We start from the raw sequence: 25,528 nt of genomic DNA, 5'->3' as shown, positions 1-25,528 counted from the left end.
AGATCTCTGTGTGTCCAGCCAGACTTAAGGTCTGATAATGGTGAAATAGATCAGGTAGTTAATGCACAAGCTGGCATTTGAATCATCATGAAATGGTTTAAAGGATTCACATGTCTGTAAAGGAGCCTTGCATATAACCTAGTAGGTCACAGGCTTTTGTGGGCTCAGAGTGTTAATTCAGTGCTGCAAAGATCCCTGTGTAACCTACTGGTCATAGGTGACCATCCTAGTGAAGCAGCTCAGAGTAATGCCCCTGCACCGCAAATGCATGCCTGTGACCTGGTAGGCGAAAATGAGAATTTTTTTAAAGATTTAACTCAATTTTATTGTAATTTTGAACGGATGGATTCCACTTGGTAGTAATAAATACTTTTTAAATATTACGTGCAAAAAAATGTTGTGTTTTGTGCTACATAAATATTTGTTATGATTATAATTATACACAGAGGGCTACCTGATATCCCTAAATAGCAAAAGAAGCCCTACATATTTCACCTAGATAAAGAGCTTGAGAAAGTTAGAATCAGTTTCAAATCTCCCTTTATATCTTGGCAACATCTGTAAGTGTGTCTTTGTTTCCCTTTATGGGCAGGTGAGTCTGGCAGGAAAGTGTTAGTGTCCAGCTGTGCTGCATTCGACTTATTACACCTTTTCTCTGCGAGGAAACATTGTGGAGAAAAGATGTTACTGATTGTCAGTGAAGTGAGGCATTCACCATCAGACCATGCTACGGAAGAAATGAGAAGCCTCACACGTCACCTGCAGCCTGCTTTTCTGCATGGCGAAGTAGATTTTTAATGCAACTGATTGACGCCTGTTTTAGCAAACTGCGCCGCACGACATTTGAGATGAATTGATGGGAATAGCCCTGGACTCATTTGTGGCATAAGACTGTTACTGGAAGCAGGAGAACACATCACTACAGAAATGCAACTGCCATACAACACGTGTATTGTTGCGTGAATTCATGCATGGAATCCATGCGTCAGGCAGGGATATTATGCATTAAAAAGTCACTGGTGGAGCAGAGAGATATCAGCACCTGATACATAATCTGAAGATTCTCCCTCCCTCAAACCAGCACCCCGCCATCCTTTGCACACAAAGAAACAAGCATTTCTACTCATTTGTCCACGAAGGAATCCACAGAGCCCTATCCAAAGCCCGCGGTGATTTTGGCACAGGCAGTGAGCCGAGCTGTGGCAAGACTATACGCCTTCTCGCCTCTCCAGCTTAGAATTTTTTTTATTCACTCAAATTCACTTTCGTTCAAAATTAGATTATCACAAGTTCGCTGCCAGTTTGAAACATTATTCGTATAAGAGGCTCAAGGTGGGCGTGGTTAAAAATTCAGTGATTCATATGTAATGGAGATTCCGTGTTATCTCCCCCCCTGCATTTGCCATATTTCCTTAGGGACAATTGTGTGTGATCGGTTTACGTTTTCTGTATTAGAGCATTTACACTTTCAAGCTGGTAGAACAATGCAAGTGAAAAAGAACCAGTCAGCTGAGTAAGAAAGCCAACATGCTCAGCGTGTGTTCCGAGTGAGCCAACTGGCGAGCAAGCGAGCTTCAGTCTTACTAGCGATGAACCAGGAAAGCCATTTAGGCAGGCGGACACATAGAAAGCTGCAGAGACCAAGCGAAGCATTTACACGGACAATTTCCTCACGTTACCAGTTTTGGAAAAAAATTGCCTCTTTACTGACTTTGAGACTAAAAAGTTAAATCTGCACTTGAAGCATGTGAGAGCCTTTAAACTGGTCTAATAAATGCCAATGAAGAGGACATTTATGTGCCTGAAAACAGGACACTAAAGGATCTTCCCGTGACTAGCCCGTTTTACTGTAGTCGCGCTGCAGAGAGTTCTCAAAGCCCCCTCCCTGAAAGTATGTTGCTTTCTCCCCTTTCCCCTTCCAACGTTCCACAAATTTCCTCTAAAACGTATTAATATTATCAAAAAATCTGAATTTCACTTTAACAAACCTACTGTGCGCACCGTCTCCAGACAGAGCTGTGTCTCCTGAGCAGCGTCCTCACAACTAAAAGCGAAACTAAGGTGTTTGTTTTGTTGCTGTTGTTTCCCATAATAAACAAGCAATTGCAATGCAATAGGACTCGCATTTACGCGAGACCCAACTATTGCATTGCAAATGGGTTTGCAGGCGGGGGAGGGGGGGGAGAAGGCATGGACAACGGGAGTGCGGGTGGGTGTGAGTAAAACAGTGCTCTATATAACAGCTACCGTACAGTGTAACACTCCAAGTAAAGGGGCCAATAGCCATGGGAGGGTACAAATGACGACATGGCCATAATAAGGCGGGACTAACAAGCCTCATAATCAATCAGAAGACAGAATATATGAAGGACAAAGACAGAAGCCAATGAAAAATATAGGCGGAGAGTGAGGGCAGCTTGTCTCCCCATACTCTACTACTGCATGCCTCGCAAAGCGAGCAGCGCATTCATGCTGCCGCTAAAGCTCGACCTAAAAATCAAACCATAAATGATTGTGACACACAGAGTTTTTCCCAGTACTTGAGGGTTATTTTGTTTTCTGTTCATGACAACCAGGTTATCCCCGGCGCATGCGAACAGGAAACATGTATGTTGGAAGGGCCCGCCCTAGCTGAGGTGGCCTTCCAACGATGTGATTGGTAGCTGAGGTGGCCTTCCGAAATGCTGATTGGCAGTCTTGTGGCGATGATCTGCTGGTCAAAGGAGTCTGAGATCAGAGTGAAATGTGGTTCCGCTGTCTGAAAGAAAGCGATCGCCTGACTCTAAATGTAGCCAGGATCTGTAACCAATGTAGTGTGGATCTTCTTGACGATGAAGTTCACTTTCTTACCATTGTATCCAACATGAGGCATCAAGGAGGTGGTATGTCAGAGGTTATGCAAAGAATATCACAGACATTCAGAAACGAAGCAGTGAATAAAGTTTTGGGTCCTGCTCGGTGAAACTATGAGATGGTAGACATGGGTACCGAATACCTAGTAATCTGTGACAATATGAGGAACCTAATCATCCAAAAAAATACAAGAAGGCTAGACACTCGAAAGCCCAGAAAATCTTTAGAGAGCACATCAACTTCATACAACACTGTGCAATGTAAAAATGATATCTTAAAAGTGTTAAAACAGAAATACTCGAAACAATCATTATGTGTTTAGTCAAGCCAATTATCAGTACTGTTTCGGATTGCACTGTATTGCGAAGTCGGCACAGAAATGGTCAGAGATCAACTCCAGAACACATTCAATACATTACTAAGTCTGCCAGTCAACAATGGAAGGACACTCCAGCAGCCTTATATTCTAGGAGCGCAACAGTAGGCATGGGCTCTTGAGAACGAATAGTAGGTCTAATACAAGTCCTAGGTGCACTTGGCCACGAAGGTAAAATATTAGCACAGAAGTGCACCCACAAGTTTACTTCCCTAATTTAAAAATCTTTTAACAAAACCGTTTATGTCCATTGAATACTTTTACAAGTTTTTACGCATTCTGATCCGTTTTCCTAATTTGACGTTTGTCATTTGCCTGAATAAAAGTTTACTATGCTTCTCCGAGTTTTACCTCGACTGATTTTCTTTAGCGATACAGGTGTCCCAATGGTGCACAAAACAGGAAAGGGATGTGGCTCTTTCTACAGCGTGGGGTGGATTGTCAAATAGAAAAGCGGCATGCCATCAAAGCAGGTTACTCCTAGTAAGCTCGTCAGGAGTTAATAGATAAAAAACACAACTACGTGTAATCCCCGTCATGATTCCCTCTACAGACTACATCTGACTAAAATTAAAAACATGAACCTTTTTCCTTGGATGAAAACCTATGATGAATACCAAGCAAAACAAATATCTTTTTTTTTTTTTATTCTCTGTGACTACTTGGTTAAAAGTTTCCACAAATAAGCCAATCATTTGCTTAGGCCTTAGTACACCTTCAGGTATGTGGTGTAGTCACTGTGGACTAAATTTCGGTGTAAACCCATCACTAGGCCCACAAGCAATCCGGAGTGGAGGTTCCAAGTTTGACCAAAGAGACAGATAGATTTACTCACAAATGTATATTTTCTGGCAGAACTTAGATGGGCCAAGTTTCTTCAACTTTAACAGTTTCGAGTGAGGGATGCATTTGTTCGTGCGGAGGGGAGAAGCTAAATGCCATGAGAGCCCTTAGGAGAACTGATGGAAGAACCTCGTGAAAATCTTAAGCAATCCGAGATGGAACACTACACGCCTGATTTTTGAACAAATAGATTTTAATCAGATCCAGGCATCTCTCCGTCTTTTGATCAAGATGATTCGGCCTACGTGCTTACTCCTCTTTTCACTTTTGCACAGGACCTCAGTGTCTATGACCAGCGCTAGACTGACAACCTAACAACCCAAAAGCAGCCACTCATCACAGTCAGAACAGCAGCGTAACTGCAAACTGGTGTGCACTTAATGTTTGTCAACTAGTGCATAACATACACATAACGTGTATTTGCAAAGCGCAGGTACACCCAGAAGGGAATCTTGCAGCTGAATTACAGTGGTTTATTGTTCCCCAGCCCAATGGCACTCATTTTATCGATCTCAGAAGGATGAAAGGCTGAGTGAACCCGCCGGGATTTTAACCAGTGACCAGGAGGTCATGCACAGGCCCCTACAGTGGACGCAATAGTCCACTAAGCCTCCTGACCCAGCATAACCACGAAAAACAGACAGTGGGAGACTCCAAAATGTAAGGTGCACACCACAGCCTCCTTTAACAATTACAGGAGGAAGAGACATCAAACACCCCTTGCAAGGGACACACCGCTGACAACTAGCACATAAAAAAAAGCATTAACTTCCAAGCGCCGGTAGTATAATGGAATAATCATGCGGAAATAAAACAAAACCAGAATTCCTAGAACAACTTTCTTTTAGGTGTCAAGTGTGACAGCAGTCAGTCTACATGTCTAACCAGTTACTTACTGGCCCTGAAACGCTGCCCTCTTCTGGAAATGTGCTGATGATGCACAATAAACCAGACCCAGACTGCTTCACCCACCAGTCAGGGCACAGGCCGTGGAGACTTGACCAGGACAGAGCAAGAACCATCTGCCACTGGTTGCACGAGAGGCCCTGTTTAGCACCTTTCAATCACAAGCCACCAGCTCATTAAACCCAGCAAGAGACAATGAGGCAACACACCCACAACATAACACCACTGTGGCTGCAGCGCGTTCCCTTTGTGTTCGGAAAAGAAAGCAATAGTTTCCAAACCACTCGGGCACTGTTTACCTGACAAGAGAGCACAAAGAAGAAGGTGAAGGGTCGAGGCCGGGTGAATAGGGCGGAAAAGAGAAACATACAGCAGGGACGGTCAGGACAATGCTGGCTTATTTACCTCCAACGCACGCACGCAGACACGCACGCACGCACGCACGCAAACACACAGCGCGCTGCACGAGCAGAGAGGCAGGTGTCCCCGCCCGCCAGGTGCACCTTCCAGGTGTCCTCGACAGAAACCAGAACGACGATGGAAAATAATAAGAAAAAAAAGTTCCTTCATGTGACAGGAAGGCTGCATTATTCGCAGAGACGTACTCGGGCTCGGAAGGTTTCACCTGCGTCAGTATGTTCTTGGTGAGAGACAGGCCAACACCGGGCTAGGCATCATTATGGTTTAGTACCACAGTCACAGCTGCGCTCAGGAAAATAATGAAAAACTGCGAATGAAGTCAGACTGGAGGCACATTATGGAAAAGCAAGATGGAAGAGTGAGTCTTACTCGAGGATAGCAACACCGGATCACTAGGTGGCATTGCAGACCAGGGGAAAGAGTTTTATATCGGAGGTGCACATGAAAGGCGCTGAACACCCCCAGACAAAGAGACTGAAAGGGTCATAAGAGGTGCTGGCGGTACAGGCGATGTCCGTTCGGCCTAATTTCCGTGCTACACAGAGGCTGTGACAGAAGGAAATAAACAATGTAAATTACATCAGAAAATATGCTGTCAAGGAACAAATACATTTTTATAGAAGAGGAGGTGAGATGACAATGATGAATTGCTCTAAACGTTACTAAAGTTGGGGTGTCAATTAACTAACGATAAGTAGCCTGTTACTCGAATGCGGGTGTCTCTTTTCTGTAAAACACAACACAAAAAAGGATCCAACACCAAGTTAGAAAAGTAGAGTTATTTTTAATACGTAAAACAAGACAAAAATGACAAAAATCAAATCAGTAGAGCCAGAGAGATGTGATTTTAGTGAATATAGCCCCAAAGAGCAAAAAGCAACAACTGTGGATATATAGTTGTGTCGGACCAGGATAAAGTCTCAAGTTCAGTCCGGCCAAGATGGACCACGGGCTGGCTACAGGGTCCCGGTTAGGCCCGCTAAACAAATTACCTTAAATCCTGGTTTGCAGAGTGTTGCGAGGGTCCATGTCAAAGATGTGCCGCACAGGTCAGAAGCAAAAAGATGCCAAAAGATGCTAGGTGTAACAGTACCTAAAAGGAAGGTTTAGGCCTGGCAAGGGGTTTACATTGTCAGGTCAAACTGGCAGTTTAAAACTGCACACACAGGCTGCAATGGCAGACCAGAGACATGTTTAAAGTGCTAAGTGGGTGTGGGTGGCACAATCCGTGCTGCAGGCCCACTAACAGCATTTAATTTCCAAGCCCTGGGCACATGTAGTGCACTTTACTAGGGACTTACAAGTAAATTAAATATGCCAATTGGGTATTAACCAATATTACCATGAGTAGTACAAGCACTTTAGCACTGACGAGCTGTAGTAAAGCGCAAAGAGGCCTCAAACCAGCAAAAACAAAGTCAGAAAACAGAAGTGTTGAAGGCAAAAAATTAGGGGGACCACAATGCCAAGTCGCACACATACTTATTTTAAGAGCTCTAGGAAGTGAACTGTTTGGTCCCAAAGGAAAGCATGCCTACAAGCCTGGACTGTCGCAGTCGGTGCAGGAAAGCGCGGCGTGGCGGGAAGTCAACAGACGGAATAGGGAAAATAAAATAAAACCGTAGTCTGTCAACTTCCCGCCCCAACCCCACCACACTTACCTGCACTGGCCGCAACTGGTAGAGGACCTGATCTAAGTATGCCTTTGACACTAACTTTAGTAAGAATTGACCAAGCCGGTGCAACAACCGTGCTGGGATTAGTACGGAAGTTAATCAAAAGCTTTAAATGAGATTTCGCCGGGGAGGGGGGACCTTTACCACCACACTCATTAGTATTGGGTTTCTGCACGTGAAGTTAAGGACTATTGGTCTACTGGCACTGGCCTGAGTTTTCATTTTGCCTGCCTTTTTGTGGAGGGAACAGAATTGTTTTTTCCTGTAACTTCGAAGTAAGATAATGGTGGGTTTTATTAAATCATAGCACAAGCTCAGCTAATTACCCTAAGGCTGCAAGAATATCGATCAAAGTTAGTCCTAAATGACAAAAAATTGCATTTAGCTCTACTGCACCTCATTTTGTAAACCAGATATACTCTTCTTTAGGGGGTGGGGGCGTAAATTGGGGGGTATTCCCTTTTTGATGAAGAGTCTACTCCACTGTAGACCAATCAGACCCCTAATGTCTGCGTTAAGAATTAGCATTTGGTTATCAGATCATAAGTGTTTCTCAATCGTGTCTTGATCAGGGTAAGGTTCAGGAAGTCCTAAAATAGCTGACTCTGAGCCAAACCACATCAAAACGCTGGAGGTACTCCTGGATTAGCACTGTTTTAGCTGAAGGATCCCAATCTGAAAACACAGCAGCCACTTTCCTCTTGCCTCATTTTAACATAAGGTATGACTCTGGAGTAGGCTGAACCCTGGCTGTAGGGGCTGCATCCCATCCACGACAATTATACCTTTCTGCTAGTCCAGAGGCCAAAGATTTTACCAAGGACCTAAACTACCCCCTCTTCTGATGGAAGGACATAAAATGCTTGACCTCCTTCTTTATCTTAGCTATATGATGCCTATGTCTGGAGGGGTAACAGGCCCCAGTGTCAAGTTCCAGGACAAAACAGTACATGCACCACTCATGTAGATCCAACCTGGAGAATTGCCGCCTTCTAGCTCCGTAAGGGTGCTGAGGGGAATAACACGACAAAGCATAAAATGCAGCACTCGGCGTGTATGGTGAATTTCTAAAAATATCTTGGAACCAGTCTGATGCTAGGAGATCATACTACTCTCCAGTGCCTCAATTTTTTGACTCATGTCACTGTTCCTACCCACGACCAGGGGCATATACTCGACCAAATTTGGTCATCTTGTTGTAAGATTCCCCCTCCTAGTATTCTCCCTTGCACTTGGTCTGATCACTTTCTTATCTCTTTCTCTATTAATCTTGGTGTCCCTGATAAAATTCCTTTCCCTAAAAACATTGTTGCACTTAACTGGAACCGGGTCGATCTGAACTCTCTTTCTCTTGTTTCTTCTATTCCTGAACTTTCTCTTGATTCTCAAGCTGGAGCGGTTAGCTCCTGGCTGTCTTCTTCTTGCGACCGGGTTGCTCCCCTCAGGAAAACTAAGGCCGTCCGTCCTCATGATGCGCATAAATGGTTCAACACCGACCTTAAAATCCTTAAATTGGACCTTAGACGCTCTGAGCGACATTGGAGACGTAATTACTGCCCCATCCTCCGGGCTAAATACAAACGTCTCTTAAATGGATATAAGAGAGCTGTTCTCTCGGCTAAAACCAAATACTTCTCTGAGAAAGTCGCCCTCTCTGCCAACAAATCCAAGGAGATTTTTTCTTTGGTTCATGATTTAGCTATTTCTGATCGCGCCAATTCTAGTCTCATCCCCTCTCAGGCTCTTTGCTCTTCACTTAACGATTACTTCATCGAGAAGATCGTTAAGATCAAATCTAATATTCCTTCTGTACCCCCTCCTTCTTCCTCCCTTGTCCTTCCTGTGTCCTCTTCTTCTTTTGACTCTTTTCCCCCACTTATTCTAGACTCATTTCTTGCTCTGCTCACTAACATCAAGTCTGGTTCTCCGGCCGACTGTGCCCCGGCACGTATCTTGAGAGCCCTATTCACTTACTGTCCCACTCCCCTTCTTTCCTTTCTTAATGCTTCCCTTTCCTTGGGTTTGGTCCCTTCATCTTTTAAATCTGCTATTGTTTTGCCTATTCTTAAAAAACCTGGCCTAGATTCTTCCCTTCCTTCCAATTTTAGGCCCATCTCCCTTCTTCCCTACTTGGCTAAGATTTTGGAAAGCCACGTCACTTCCTGCCTCTCCACTTATATCGAGGAGAACCACCTTCTGGCTTCCCATCAAGCGGGCTTTCGGCCGGGCCACTCTACGGAGTCGGTGGTTCTCGCAGTTCTCGATGAACTGAAATTAAAGGCCGATTCCTCCCTTCCCCAAGCTTTGGTCCTCCTCGATTTGTCCGCTGCGTTTGACACGGTGGACCATTCCATCCTTCTCGGCCGTGTCAGCGCAGCGGGCATTCGGGGCTCCGCTTTTTCCTGGCTGGCCTCTTTTCTTACGGGACGCTCTCAAGCGGTTCACCTATCTGGTTTTTCTGCCCCCCCTCGTCTGGTCTCCTGTGGGGTTCCTCAAGGTTCTTCTCTTTCCCCTCTTCTTTTTAATCTCTATATCTATCCTCTTATCACTTCTCTTCTCGACCTGGGGGTCTCTGTGTATAATTACGCAGATGACCTCCAGCTCGTCTTTGATCTTTCTTCCCCTTCTTTGTCCCTTTCTAAATTTCGTTCCACCCTGGTCTTTATTTCTGTGTGGATGAGCTTCAATCACCTTAAGCTCAACCCGGACAAGACCGAGTTGGTCTTGACGGGTGGCTTATCGAGTCCTTGGTCTTCTGCCTTCTGGCCCTCTACCTTTGGCACCCCCCCTGCACCTGTCTCCTCTGGTAGAACCCTGGGTATCCGGGTTAGTCATGACCTTTCCATGCACGCCCAAGTCAGTTCCGTTATATCTTCTTATTTTCTCTCTCTTCGGCTCATCCGAAAAATCTCTAGTTTTTTTTCTTCTGATGCCCTCAAAATTATCATCATGGCCCTGATCACTTCCCGTCTTGACTACGGGAACAGCCTGTATGTGGGCATACCAGCCTATGAAATACGTCGCCTACAAGCCATTCAGAACCAGGCTGCCCGTCTCATCTTTCATCTTCCCAAAACCCATCACATCACTCCTGTACTTAAGTCCCTTCACTGGCTTCCCGTTCACCAGAGATCTCTTTTTAAATTGGGTTGTCTTGTTTTTCGGGCTCACGCCCGTTCTGCCCCGGCCTTTATCTGTTCTCTTATTTCTTCTCACGCCCCTACTCGCACTCTTCGCTCCTCCTCTCTGGCCCTTCTCAATGTCCCCCGTTTCCGTAAATCCAGAACGGGAGGTACCAGATTTTCCGTTTTGGCCCCCCGTTTCTGGAATAGTCTTCCTCTTTCTATGCAATCTATTCCTATTTATTCTCACTTCCGTTCTGCACTGAAAACTTTCTTGTTCTCTCAGGCGTACTCCCGTTAACTCCCCTGGACTGACTTCTGTGTTTGCTGGTTCAGAGCCTTCAGCGCCAGGAAGCCGCTTGGTCACAGTGCGCTTAATTAAATTCTTTTTTCATTCATTCATCATAAGTGGATGAAATTACAGTATCATTTACAAAGAGAGATATAGATGGCCTACCTATCGATCATGCCGGGCGTACAGCCTAAAAAGTGCCACAATTATTTTAACATTGAAACCCATAGGCATCGAAATTAAAGAAGTCTATTTATTACCTGACTTAGAATCTTTAAAAATAGACACAAGATGACGCAGGAAGTTGGTAAGTTGCTCTGCACTTTTGGAGTTTGGGTTCTTAGGTGTGATGTCTTCATGACACCAGAGGGGACCAAAGGCCCTGAAACAAACAAATGTATTATATCATTCTAAGTAATGAAGACATTGCCAGATGATAACAACTTGGCCATACATTCACACTTGTGGAGTCCCCAGTTAAACACAACCATGCTACCAAACAACAAAAAAAACACATTTAAGGTCCCAGATAGTGGCCCTACATGGCGATTACCGAAATTTCAACTTGTAAACTGTCTTCAGAGCCATTTCTACGTTTTTTAAAACAATTTTAAATACCACTCTGGATGAGCTTTCTGTTTTACAACGTGAAAGAGATTGACAATAATGTCATACTTTACACAATGCTCAATGCACTAATGCAGAATGTAGTGGAGCTCCTTAATATTCCGAAGCTATGGGCAACTATTTCCTTCTACTGACGATAGACCCATGCACTTGTTTGATTTACACCATAAAACAGTACATTTTAGGGCTCGCAAAATCAATATACCATGATAAGAATTTATCATGTATTGTTCAACATAACTTTTAAGCTCCTGAAATTCCTTTACAAATATAGTTTAAAATATTGTCAATTGCTACAATTGTTACATTAGGTTTTGGACATCTATTTTGCACATATCAATACTGAATTTATAAAAAAAAAAAAACGAACAAATCTGACAATACCAGCATGGACACAGAGGGAAACATGAACCCTAGGCAAGCCTGTACACAACCTAAACAGGGTGGTGATTCAAAACCTGGATTGACTCAGAAAAGCTAGACCCGAGCTATTCAATAGATTTTCACAGTTATACAATAAATAAACAGCAATTCTGTCTTGAAATTGCCTAGTAAATCATTAAAAAAAAACAGTTTGTGCAAATCTTTCCTAGCTTCCATTGACCATCCAAATTGCCAACCTCCCACCCCGACATCAGAGGAAGATAACATCGGATCGGCATTTTTGACACTTACCTGGTGGTCAGAAATTCAATGAGCTTGTTCGCTTTTAGATCCACCTCTCCGGAAGTGTTGATGTCCTCCATCTCTTGGGCTATCTGGGGGAGGTTCCCAATGCTGCCTCCCAGACTAATGCTGGAGGAGGTTGAGCTGGAGCTTAACCCAGAGTCTGGCACGGGTGAAGACTGGTACTCTCGCAGGAAGTCAAAGCCGCCTGGTAGCGTCGGAGAGGAAGGAGAGAGGTTAACAGAGGCAATAACCCATTAATCGTCAACATGAGCAATTCAAATAAGGCAACCCAAAGGCCTTCTGAGAGTAGAGCATGGAGCTAAAGCACTTTACTCATACAAAACATACACTGACTACATTGTTGGTCTTTGGATTACAAGATTATTATAAATGGCAATACCACAATGGCTGGATCACAAATGCTTTAGTCCTAGAATGTAAATAAATAACTTTTTTTTATGTTTTAAAAGCTAAAACAGGATTAAATATTTAAATAAAATATTTGCATTTTTTTAGGTGGGTGGGGCAGTAAGTGCTTTGTTCTCAGGAACAGAATGCTTAAAGTGATCAAACACATCTCAATAACAGTATTGTTGAGTCCAGGTACCATAATATGTGATATTACTTTCAATGCAAGTCTTAAGCTGTACACAATCAGGAGGAATCAAACCCAACACAGATTCATCTAGCAGCCATGCTATTCAGTTGAGATCATCTGGGTTACGTTCCCAGTCAGTCATGGAACATTGTCTAAATATCCACCAATACCTTGTCTAATGTTGACATGCATCCAAAATATCTGCTTACGTGGAGGGACCCCTTTCCCTGTTAGTCAGCCACACTGAGATGTAGCCAGTGTTGGAACCCCCGAAATCCACTTAGCATATTTAAGCAGAGGTTTCAAAGTCAGGTGGGCATTTCTTTTGTTTGGGTGCTGCACCCAACATATTACTTCCTGAATGATATATTGGGGCTCACAAGAACGGGATTACACATTCCGTCCCTCTAAACAAATGTCCAGATTTGCGTTGACAGAGTAGACCGGCTAAGCCCTACTCAGGAGTCACACAACACTTACAGGAAGGCAAACAGTATCTACAATAGCTGCATTAAATGATTTGAATTACTATACTCTCAGTGGAGAGTTTGGGTTTCATCATCAATATAGAAAAATCTATTCTGACACCCTCTCAGAATTTAGAATTCTTGGGATTCCTGGTAGATACAACTACAAGCCAATTACAGCTTCCTTCCAAGAAACTCTAAGATAAAGAAAGAAGTTTCTTACATGATGTCCAAGAAGATAGTCAGCTTACGCGACTTAGCCAGAGTAGTTGGGCTCCTATCCTCTTCTATTCAAGCAGTTTCACCAGGCCCATTCAAAATTAATAGTCGGTAGTTTAAAAAAAGTTTCTCAAATGTCATTAATTAGGAGAGTAAAGAAAAGTATACTTAACTGTCCAGGAGCAGCGAATAAAAGAGGATGTTGTCCTGTTGCTATGGCGCTAAATACTATTGTTTGGAACTTTGTTATTCATGATGTAATGCATTCATGATGTAATGTGTTCTTTAAAGGGCTACAGCCGGGGCAGCAATAAAAGTATATTGCATAATGTTAGCCTCCGTTGTCTCAAATGAAATCAAGATTCTCTCTGTAGGATAATTGGAGAATCGTCATTCCCGCCACCAGATCACGCATGTCTACAATACCACTAGCTGAAGAGTTGTCCCCTGGGGTACTACTCCAATTGACCCTTTGCCTAGGTTTGTAACAAGATTGTGTAAAACGCCTCTTTCACCAACCATGTTGTCTTTGTATTATACCTGTGTAGAGATATTCTGGAGGATACGCTGGCTGAACTGTCAGAGTCTTCGTTTCATTTGTCTCTCTTGTCTGTAGAAGCACCGAAGCGATAACTTGAAAATTGCTATTGCACGACAAAGCAATCAAAAGATGCAGAAGTAGCTTTTTACTGTGTTCAAAAACCTCAGGACGGTAATGGTCCAGACCTAGGGAGAAAAAGGGAGAAAAAACATTTAATTTGAATGGTTGCTTAGCAGCTCCTGAAACTCCAGATAAGAAATATTGCAAGATTGCTTAATGGCACAGGAGCAGGCAAAACTGTGGCCAAAACATCACTACAAATGTCAAACATGTAAGCTCTTAAAATAAACGATACAGATGTAAATTATTTATTGTGTTCTTCTGGGAAACATGTTAATCTGTTTCTCTCTGCAATAAAACAGAGACAGTTTCAAACTCTCAGACTGATTGCAATAATATTTTGTTTTGAATCCCTGCCCAGCTCTGCTCCGGCTGCAGCTTTCTTCCTGTGACTTGGGGTTTGAGGTAGAATAAACACTAGCTATTTGTCTGCTCACCGAGGCTTCTGCACAGTGTAGTAGCATCTCTACTACCACACATTCTGTTCTGTTGGACCCTAGGCCTTTGATATGTTTGTCCTTCTATTTGGATTTGAAGACCTCTGCAGAATGTCTACTTTACAAGCGTGTCAATAAGCTAGACTTTACCCAGCAGATCAGTGGAGCGAGGCTCCACCACTGAGATTCCTTCTACCCCTGCTAGGCACAAGGAAGGCAACATTTTGGGCACAGGTTCACAGCCCAATCCCCTCTCAAGTTCCCGAAGGCTCTCAGAGGTGTATCATTGTTATTGAAGTTTTCAAAACGTTCATTCTAACGCTTATTGTTGGTTCTTCTCGGACAACCATACAGATGTATTCCCTCTCCCAGAATGAACTGAACCTCCTTAGATGAGGTCCGAGAAACAGGCTTTCGCTTTCTGCTGAGCCATATTATCTTGTTGTGGAAAGCAACGACTATAGAAGATGAGGAGGCTGCTATAGGCCAAGTGGAAAAGATTCCTTGCCTTTGAAGGACTTGAGAACCCTTCCTCCATCGGAAAGAGGCGTGCAGCTCAACTGCTATCAGTCGGATTGATATGACGGCAACAGTAACTCTGTGTTATGTTGGAGGCCCCTCATTTCTGAAGATACTCGAGAGGGTCTTCTTAAAGAACTCTTTATAACATTTTAGTGAAATAGGAATTTAGCTCTGTAGAAGTCCACCTGTTGGCACATCGTGAAACAGCCCTTGAGGCCCCAGACAACTGGCAAACCTTGCTATTTCCAAATCTAACTTGAGCATAAACGGATACAAATTTTGGTAGATGCAACAGGCGTATATTCTGCATGTGCATTACCCACACATCATGATATTACCTCAATCTAAATGTAAAATCACTGGTAAATCTGAATGCGCAATGTCAACATAAGACAGTGAACCAGATTGTTATTCGATTACATTACTGGGGCCGATTCCCTTCTTCTGTATTAATAATAAATGTGAACACGATTGTTAACTGACTCTTTTACAAATCCCCTACTTATGAAGCTATAGTAATATGCATGTGTTTAAAAAAAAAAAAACAATAAAAACAATTTGAACAAAAAAATAAGATTGCACAATGTGTGCACTATCATGTTTATAAACATCAGACTATGCAGCTACAACATACACCTCTACCTTTGAAAAGTGCTTAACTGCTCACAGGACTTGGTATTAATTATGCATACAGCCCATATAAAATAAAATAAAATAAAATATAATAAAAATAGGAGATACAGAATTCTCTCTTCTCTGTCCCTTCACCCCCTTGCTAGCAAGCCATACACCGCATCATATACGCGAGTATAACGTAGAGGAGTATGCACCGTTCCCTTTGCCAATTCTCGTACTATCGCGTAGTCTAAGGAAACCATAACCTTCCCTTTCCCTTTTGATGCTTCAGTTGCTGATTTGTTATTGGGAGGTACATTTCAGAGTGGCCTTTTAGTAAGATGACCCACTTGTTAGACTGTGGAGGAATAAGGACCTTTCTCCTCTCGCCAGTTCAATGTATATGCTGTACAAAGGAGGGCTCGTTCATTTAGTATAGTTTGTGATACATTTGCATCATAATGTATGTGGTCAATTAGTAATACACACGCCCCTTCAGTTTTTTTTATTTACTATGCTGGGACCAATCCTGCAGTGTGTTCATCAGCTCCACTGATAAACCATAATAGACGGAGGCCCACAAAGGACTGTCTAAAAACGTCTGCATTGCTTGAGCCATCGCCCTGCCAAGGAAACAGAGTACTACATCCAAAGTTTCAGGGCAGAACAGCCTATACAATTATCAAAAATGCGAGGGAACCTGTGTCTCTTCGACACTGAAAGGAGGGCACTGCCATCCAGTCCATAGATGTCACCATTAATCTCTTAATCAATGCACATAAAGCCATCCATCATAACATAACACATGTATTGCACAGCCCACATTCACCGTGTGAGGCATCTTGGTGCTGAAAAACAGGTGTTTATCGTTATCCTACTCAATTACTCATTTTTATCGACTTCAATGGGATGAAAGGCTGAGTGGGCCTTGCGGGATTTGGACCTTTGACCAGGTGGTCCCACAAAGAGTTTTGGAGTGGATGTGTTAGTCCACAGAGCCAACACACCTGACTTTGGTGCATCACCCATTAGAAGGAGAAGAAAATGCTCCATCACCTCACCAACACAAATTATCACAATTCCCAGGACACTCTTACAAACTCTCCTCTTTACCAAATCTTGGGAAGGGGAGACACTTGCTGTAGGGAACAGCAGCCACATGGCACAAGACCCCCTAGGACCCTGAAAGATAAAACACTATTTCAAGAAACGTCATAAGACCTACTTGTGTCCTGAACTGCTGAATCCATCTACTGGCAGCAGCCACCCCACAGAGCCTAAAGCCCCTTTATGGATGAAGTGCAACAACAATTAGTTTAATAAAAATTGATAATTAGCAAAGAAAGGGGCAGGCTGTCTAAAGTACAGATCCATTGCAAAAGTGACCAAAGATGTGCCCCTAACTTGTCGTGTTACTTTTCCCCCCACACTCGAGCGATCCTCTGTGCATGTAATTAGATGTTCAGACACACCGTAAGCCCTTGCCACCTCTGCTATCACAGTTTACAACACGGAGGACCAATAGTTCATGTTACTCATCTCCCGCCTCTTACTTCGGTACTCCAAGCTCCTCTCGGGTGAAGGACCATAATGTCTTCCTCTGCTGTGCTCTTTGTAACATTTCGAAATACTATATTTTTCTAAAGTTCGTTCCCAACAAGGGATTTGCTACCACTTGAAGCAGAGCCAGCCAGAAACGCCAACTGAAATGTAGGCAATAATCTGCAAAGTTGTCAAGGAAGTGTTAAATGGTGCACTTCGTATTGTGCACACTCTTACCCAAGAAGAGTGCATGAAGTAGCAAGGGGAGGTGGAGGGCCCAGTCCTCTCTGACGCTGTGATCTACCACCATCTCAGTCATGAAGATAACAGCAATGTTGCACCTGGAAGTGATAGAACAGGATCAAAATACATGCACAACTCTTGAAAGTGACAAGACACTCCTATCCTCCAGGTCCAAGTTAAAGCAAGCGCTGCTACTCTGAGGCCGTTCATGTCTAGCTATATCGCGGCCAGAACCGATGCTTCTAATTAATTTGATTTCACAAAACTTCATCAGGAATTAATTTGGCTATTTGTTTTCAAAGTTCTTCCAAATAAGACCCTTTGACCGCATTCCATCCTCTGATAAATAAGGGCCAAGATAACTTATGAAGCTTGTTGAGTTACTGGATGTTCTGAGCACCTTTTGAAGGTATGTTGGCAGCGCCTGGGCGGATTCTAATGTGTAGGAATTCACTTATGAAGAAACATAAAATACAGTAGAAACAGCCAAAAGAAAGAATCACAGACTAACAGGAGTCTTTTTGAGGGCTATGGCCAGTCTAGCATTCCTTCTTCATCTCCAACGAGTATTAGGCACGTCAATAGTCTTATCTTAATTCAGAGGCAAGCACATTCGTGGGAGGATAGGCAGAGGAGACAGCACCGGGAATGCAAGCTGTCTGGCTCTTATCAGCAAGAAAGGCAGCCATCCAAAAACCTGTACATCGAGAGACTTTTCTTTTTTGATTTCTTGTCTCACCTGTGAAGTGGCCCTCGTGGAGTGACAGTTTCCGGGAGATAATCCACCAGCGGGGCCCAGCACCCACCATTTGCGGGCATTGGTAATGGCTGTGGTAGGTTTGTTTCTACAATAGTCAACAGCCAGCTAGTGTATGGTGAAACCGGATCATCTGCAATGTAAAACATCAATACCATGTCAAAGCAAAAATAAAGGTATGAAAAAAACCATTTCATCTCTTTTTTGCATTTAATTTTGGAAAAGATTATATCATATTGTGTTGAACTAATAGATTTGCTTCTTCTTTTAGTTGCTCGGGAGGGTGAATAGTTAATTAGATTTTTCTAAGATTAGATAATGCACATTTACTTATTATGCAGGCGTGGTAAAGTGGTCACTGTTACTCAGCACTGTCACTGTTACTCGCTGCTCACTCACTCACCTTACAAAAACACCTTCTATAATCAAAGTGACCTCAAAGAAAACTGACACAACCCCGGGTCTTCCTAAAGACTCTCCTGCAGGCTTACAGACCTACAGACCAGGTGGGTCGTAGCTGTCCCTACATTCTAGAAATAACTGAATGCCATGGTATGTTTTTATTGTACAGCATTTACTCTATGTAATTTCAGCCTATGGAAATTTGACTTATCAATTCCTCGAGAACCTGAAGAAGCACAGAATCAGTAGGGTGGGATAGGTCCTGACAGGAATTGGAAACCACGGATAGGGGCAGACTGGCAGATAATGCCTTCCCATCCACAGCACAACAGTCAGGTCTTTTCAATGGCACAAGGAATGTGCTCATTTACAGACTGGACAAGGAGCTGGAGTGATGACCCTGTACTCCACACTGAACACCAAAGTACACAGAAACAGGCTATTAAACAAAAAAACTCCAGGACACATAAGAGAGGCAGAGGGATCGAACAATCAGAACTAGATGGAGAACGAATAATTATCACAAACCGAATCATCAATAGAGACTGACAGACGAACAGAACTGACCAGAGAGGGAGAATGAGTGTGCAAGAGAAAAAGATTGAGTGAGAAGGGCAAAGAGAAGGAGGACAGGAAGTGACTGAAGGAGGTTTGGAGAAACAGAGAGAGAAGCGAGTGAGAGACATATAAGCAGTAACAAACTAAAATAAACTAATGGACATCTGGGAAACAGAAAGCGAAGGAATGGCACACACACCATCACAACACTACGACAGGTTTAATCCACTCCTGCTATAGGTCTCGCTTTTAATCCTAGCCCTGGAATACCGCCATAAATTCTTTGGTGTCCTCTGAGTTTGATTTAACTCTCATACACTTTCACAAACATTTGCACAACCCCACCACACCCTGCTCATCTTCAGGTTTTAGTATCCCTCTTTTCCCATACTTAAAACATCCCTTGCTCCTTCCTCTCAGAGAGGGGGTTGTAGCCCGCTTTGTGACCAGGCCCACATTGCGAGGAGTTTACCCTATGATGAAGCATACCCCCCTTCGGGTGGGTGAGGAAAACCGTCAAATAAAAGGGACACTCCAGCACTCCTCTGCTATCTCCCACCACACCCAGGGGCATTTCAGTGTTATGACACAGACAACAGCGCCATGTAGTAGAGAATGAAAATGATGAACACACAGAAATACACAGAAAGCCATACAGACAAGAAATTGACACACACTGACACACACACACACACACACACATAATGTAAAATATATGGCTATACACACACACAAACAAACACAGTAATTGTATCAAAGGAGGAAATTTCTACATCGGAGACATTCACAGTAAGAGGGAGAGTGACTTGTAGAAAGCCACCAAGGGAGGAAAAGTGACTGAAAGACACCGGGAAAAACACAGAGAAAGAGAGAGAAGGATCAGAGGAGACCGTGACAGGCTTATTCATAAGCAGTTTCCTTAAAAAGCTGAGCGGCAGGTAACAGAGGAGGGGGAAGAGATTAAAGCTCACTGGTTTTGAAAAGAGAGAAGCTATGGACGGGTAACACAGAAAGCCAGCCAGAGTGAGACTAAAAGAAAAACCATTTAGGCAAATAGAAAATGCTTAAAGAGAAACAACAGGAAGGACTGAGAGACAAACAGCGAATAAGAGAACAGCATGAACTAATGAAAATGAACCCAGAGTACAGGAGTTCTGAAACAGGGATTGAAAAATACTCAAAACTTATTTGGAACCTTGCAGTGACTTCTGTGCCCTAGACTCTTTTGAAACTGAATGGGTTGCTTTTCTTGTATTGTGTGTAACACTTTGCCATTTGTTATTTTTCAAACCCTCTTCAAACACCACACAAAAGTAAACTGGTAACCTCCACACACAATACTTACTCTTGTCATCATCATAGGATCCTCCAGAACTATTGCTGTATCTTGACTCCAGTCGAGAGTGCGCTCGGATTACATTGCTGAACCTTCAAATACAAGGGCACTCTGTTAAAAGCCTTTTTCAGTAGCCATCAATTATTAAAGGTGCTTCTTGCCAGCGCACATCAAGCTGCAGCTGTACCACATTGTTTTCACACTAGAGATGCTGACATTGTATACCTGAATGACCTTTTAAGACCGTTTGAGAATCAGCCAGTCCCTCTCTAGATTTTCATTCATGTGGTTAGCGCCAGGATACCCCATTGCGCGTGGCAGTGAGCTTTATACGTTTGAAATTCATTCATTTATTTCAGAGAAAAATGAGTGTTCCCTGTACAGTGTTAAAAGCAGGTTTGGTAAAACCATCACAGAGTCCCCCAACATTTAAATTTGCAAATGCTTCTGAGAATCTCAGCCAGACCCTGGCTAGTTTTAATCTTTTACTTTACTGAAAAGCAAGGAGTGCAGGCTAAAGAAATCACACCAGAAAAGCAGCGGGTGAGGGCTCAGTCATGAAAAAGTATTTTGAATTTGTTTTCTTGTTGTAAACACAATGCGAAAACTGTGATCAGGAGTTTATTAAAAGAATAAACTGAGGTCAAGGGAATCTTCTCTTGTTGCATTGCTATAAAATAAAACATTAATGATTAAATGGTCCTCAAATTTAAGAACTGGGCATTAGACATGAAGACCATCCCAACTGATGCGTCAAAATACCAATACCCACAAACTAAGGACCAGGCTGGCTTTCAGTAACACGTTTGATTTTGGCCCTCCGACCTTGGCGGCCATTAGTTCCAGTGTCCTCCTAATAACAGCATGAGACTCTAATGACAAATGTTGCAATGAGGATTTTTCAATGTAATATCAAGATCACTAACATTTACTAACATCTTATGTCTTATATTAGTTGCCTGTGCACTTGGTAATGTTAATTCCACAAAGAATATTTACAAGATCTGCACTGGAACAGTTAGAGCTGGGATCTAACTGCACAAAAGGAACTTCACTGTCCACCTTGTCTGAAACCAAAATATTTTGCGATTTGTCATGAATAAACAGTACAGCACAAACACTACAATTGTTCAGTCCCTATTTTTGTGATTATGTTCCTGAATCTGCCCCCTTGGTGGAGGACAGTTTCAAGCAACTACTGCCTTTCCTACAAAGAATATATGAGATAAAGGAGTCCCTGCCTTACATCGTAAGGATCTGGCAAGTCACTTAGTTCTGGGACATTCTAGAGGAATAAGGCCAAATGCTGTGTTGATTTATAAGGTCATGGAACTATTGAGGTAACTTGCAGTATCCTTTCAACGTATGGCAGACGGTATTTTATTCCTTATAACACATGGTCACACCATTATGCTTCCAACGAAGCACTTAAATCCTTGGTTTCTTGCTGTAAGGTGAAATTAAACGCATCAAAAAGCAGTCAGTAATTTATTACAAAGGGATACTAAAATCAGTTTAATGTAAGTTGTATTAAAAAAAATGCTGTAGCTCAGAATGTGTACAAGCATTCAGAGAGAGTCTCTTTCCTGTACTGGCCAATAGTATGCAAAAATAAAATTTTTGCCATAACTGTCTTCTTTCTGCTGATCACTGTTCATTTTAGAAAAAACAGATCAGAAGAAAGAAAAGCTAGTTCTGGTTTCCTTTATATAACTATACTCTGTGGCATGCCTTTCACATTGGCTGCTTGCATAAGGTATTATGGTGTCACAACTGAACTGTAATATGCTATTACAGCTGAAATGCAACATCTTTTGATTGTTACAGGTGCCTAGAGACGTTCCAACTAGACTGTAATAAGGAAACTGGAGAGGGGCTTTTATACAGGCCAAAAAGTCAAGTCAAAAAGTTTTTATTTTTGTTACGGTACTCTTTCGAGGACCACAAAGTAAAATATACATTATACTTTCCATTTAATACATTTTCAATGAAATTTTCAAAAACTTAAAAATTCTATAACAGATGACTTCATTAGGAGGATTTTTACATAATAATAAAAAGTCTTTTGATTTAACGATCCTACAGGACCGATAGACGGGCCTAAGACATGTTGACCTTGCGTTTACAATTTCTGCATTTGGACATATAAAAAGTAAGTGTTCCAAATTCTGGTTGCCCCCTTGACAGAGGGTACAAATGGCAGAGCTATCAGGCCTCCAGGAGGAAGTAAAGGTTTGTACAGGAAGTATTCCCAGGCGCAACATCATAATTGCACGCCTTGCACCGTGTTGAAGTGAATACTCTAAATAAGGCTGGCATTGTTTGTATTCCTGGGAGGCTGCATAGATCTTATATAATGATAGTCTATTACAATGTAAATGGTCAATCTCGTAGCTCAGTTTGGTAGTGAAATTTTTTAGAAAAAGCTTGAGTTGGGCTGGTGACCATGTAGACAAAATTTCCACACTAACTTTTGCAAGCTGTAGGGCCTTTCGCATATTTGTTAAAAAGGTAATGTGGGTAGAGCTAGTCTCAAATGTCTCTATTTTTAGTAAATTTCTTAGAGTACCTTCTTTTGAGTGAAGAAGGTTATAGGCCCACCTTATAATACTAGCAGTGGCTACCGCATATGCACTCGTGATGTTACATTCAAGTCTCAAAGCTTGTACCGGGGTAGGTGTAGAAATCCTCAGTAGTTTTTTCAATATTTTACCTTCAACTGAGTCCATATATGTCCATTGTTTAAAAGGAATATATTCCGAGGCGTAAGACAAGACCGGTGTGATTTTGGCTCGATAGACTTGAATTAGTGCAGAGAAATGCCTTTGTCCAGTAGCTAAGTATAAGCGGGACAAAGCCCCGGCATGTAGGTCACTTTTCCTTTTCAGATGATTAATTTGGTTGATGTTACTCATATTTTGTGAGAAAATTCTGCCCAGATATGTATACTCCGTTACTTGTTCTAACTTCTCACCACCCAACTTCCGGTTTGAAAAAGCAACCACTTTAGTTTTGTTTGTATTTGGGATGAAAAATTTTTTTATAGAGTACTTGAATAGAATATCTAAAAGATTTGTAGTCCGAATGGTGTTTGATCAAACATGACTATATCGTCTGCGTACAGCAGGGAATGAATATATTCAGTGGCAATCTTAGGAGGGATGCATATCCCTTGCTGCAGTTGGGAAGGTAAGTCACTTAAATACAGTGAGAATAAAATTGGAGCCAAGAGGCACCCTTGTTTCAGGCCATTTGAAGTTCGTATTATCTTCGATAGGCCCTTGTCACTCCCCATTTGGACACGGCACCAGGTGTCACTGTGTAGATTTACTATCAACTGCAATAGCTGCTCCGGAATGCTCATTCTTCTTAGCTTTGACCACAGGGTCGGTCTGTCCACTCGATCGAAAGCTGTCGAGTAATCAATGAACGCTGCGTAAATAATTTGTTTTTTCCCTGTTGCGTACTTATCTAAAATAGTTTGGAAGATTGCTACATTATCAGTGACTGAGTGGTTTGAGCGAAATCCGGACTGAAACTTAGGGATTAGACCCGATGAAAAGGCCCAATTTTTCAGCCTATCCAGGATTTCTGCTGCAAAAATCTTACCGGCTGCATCCATGAGGGCAATTTGCCTATAATTTCCCGGTATGTTTCTTTTTCCTTTTTTATAAATCGGGATTATGATACTTCCTTTCCAGGAGTTTGGCATTTGACCACTATCGAATATATAGTTAAATAGCGGCGAGAGCACCAGTCCCCACTCTTTATGTTCAGTTTGGTAGACCTTGATAGGTATCTGATCGGGGCCAGATGCACCCGTGCTCCTTGCCTTCCTGATATTCATAGAGACTGATATTGCCGATGTATTGTTGATCTTAATATCTTTAGTTTCCGCAATTTGTTCACCCGCCTTTTCATTATTAATAGACGTATTCTCTTTATATAGCTCACGGAGGTAGATATCCCAGTTTTCCTCTGAAACAGGAGTTGCCTCCAGCTTTTTTTTTGATCCCGTCATTATTGCAATCAGTGACCAATATTTGCGCTGGTTGTTTTGTTTAGCTGCTTGTTGGATTTCAGTCCAATTGAAGTCCTGTTTCAGTTTTTTCTGTTTAGTTTTTTCTCGTCGTATTTGATTCTTTAATCTATTGATTTCCTTTTTGTTTGCTGACGAGAAGTTCAGATACTGTGCACGTATCAGCTTATTGAGTTGTTTTACGACTGGTTGGTTCCAGTTTTTATTCTTATTTCTCCATTTACTTTTTACTGATCTGCTATGTTCTAACTTAGTTTGTAAAGCTTGTTTGAGATTATTCGTTAATTGTTCGAAATTCTTTATAGGGTCATCGGAATATATGTTGGTCAATATCTTGGTTTCGGAAATTAACAACCTCAGATAGTCCAGATTTTCTGTCCCCCAATAAATGCGACGCCTTGTTATGTTTACTTCTGTTTTTGTTTTAGGAAATATTGGCTGATTATAAGAAGAGGACTGTGCAATCCAATGGGTTGAAAGGTATAGAAGAGCATGATCACTTTCTGCCTTGAATATTATTGAGAGTGGAGTCATTTGTTCTTTTGCTTCAATCCCGCATATAAAGTAATCCAGGGTAGAAGGAGATCCATTTCCTTGCCGTGTGTATGCTGCTGGTATGTCACCGTTGATGTTACCGTTTAATATAGTCCCATTGATGCTGAAGAGAAAAGATAGTAGTACGCGTCCTCTCTTATCTGATTTAGATCCTTTTGGGAATTCAGGAAGTGATGTTTCCAAAGATTCCTCTTTGAAAAGACGAGCCCATTTCTTTATCTCACAGTTTGAAATTTTAGCGTTCAAATCACCCATTATAAGATATTGAGATTGAGGTTGATCTTCAATGATATGGGTGATAATCTCCATTAGGCGATCAAACAGCAAATCATTATTATTACTGGGAGGTGCGTAGATATTAAATAGTAATATTTTTTCAAGTTTGGCTGACGCTTGAGTTCTAAGGGATACTTTTAAACATTGTAAATTGTCTGAGTTTGTATCGATTATTTCCTGTGACCAAGAGTGATCTTCTTTTAATAATATTGCCAGACCACCCTTAGCATGTCCCCTTCTAGATCTTTTTGCCAATGTTTCATATACATAGTATCCTTTTTGAGTAAAGGTATTAATTAACCATGTTTCCTGGAGGGCAATGATATCCGGGGAGTTTTTGATAGCATGTTTCATTTTTAATTCATTTTTCCCTGCCAGGTTCCAGGACAATAACGTCAGACCTTTGCTAAACTTGATGTTGTTGTGGATTCGCCGTTTTTTTGCTGTTTAAGGTTTCTGATAACCATGCCCACGATTTTATTGAGTTCTCATTGATACTTAAGCTAGAATTCCGGGA

General features: G+C 42.2%; 1 protein-coding gene across 6 annotated transcripts in view; it reads right to left on the bottom strand.

The window, feature by feature from the left end:
• The window catches only part of FRY (FRY microtubule binding protein), a 657,235-nt gene that overhangs the window by 138,079 nt on the left and 493,628 nt on the right, over nucleotides 1–25,528 (bottom strand). For all 6 annotated transcript variants that reach the window (XM_085621668.1, XM_085621669.1, XM_085621670.1 and 3 more), the window contains exons 36-41: nucleotides 20,151–20,233; nucleotides 17,828–17,978; nucleotides 17,083–17,186; nucleotides 13,609–13,794; nucleotides 11,791–11,989; nucleotides 10,749–10,870 (exon numbers count right to left, since the gene is read on the bottom strand). In XM_085621668.1, the coding sequence (XP_085477794.1) occupies nucleotides 10,749–10,870; nucleotides 11,791–11,989; nucleotides 13,609–13,794; nucleotides 17,083–17,186; nucleotides 17,828–17,978; nucleotides 20,151–20,233 (845 nt within the window). The remainder of the gene's footprint in view (nucleotides 1–10,748; nucleotides 10,871–11,790; nucleotides 11,990–13,608; nucleotides 13,795–17,082; nucleotides 17,187–17,827; nucleotides 17,979–20,150; nucleotides 20,234–25,528) is intronic.

Source organism: Triturus cristatus, chromosome 8 (assembly GCF_964204655.1).
Source record: "Triturus cristatus chromosome 8, aTriCri1.1, whole genome shotgun sequence".
In the NCBI taxonomy this organism is placed as follows: domain Eukaryota; kingdom Metazoa; phylum Chordata; class Amphibia; order Caudata; family Salamandridae; genus Triturus; species Triturus cristatus.
Note: the sequence above shows the minus strand (reverse complement) of the source record. Positions and strands in the feature narration are given on the sequence as shown.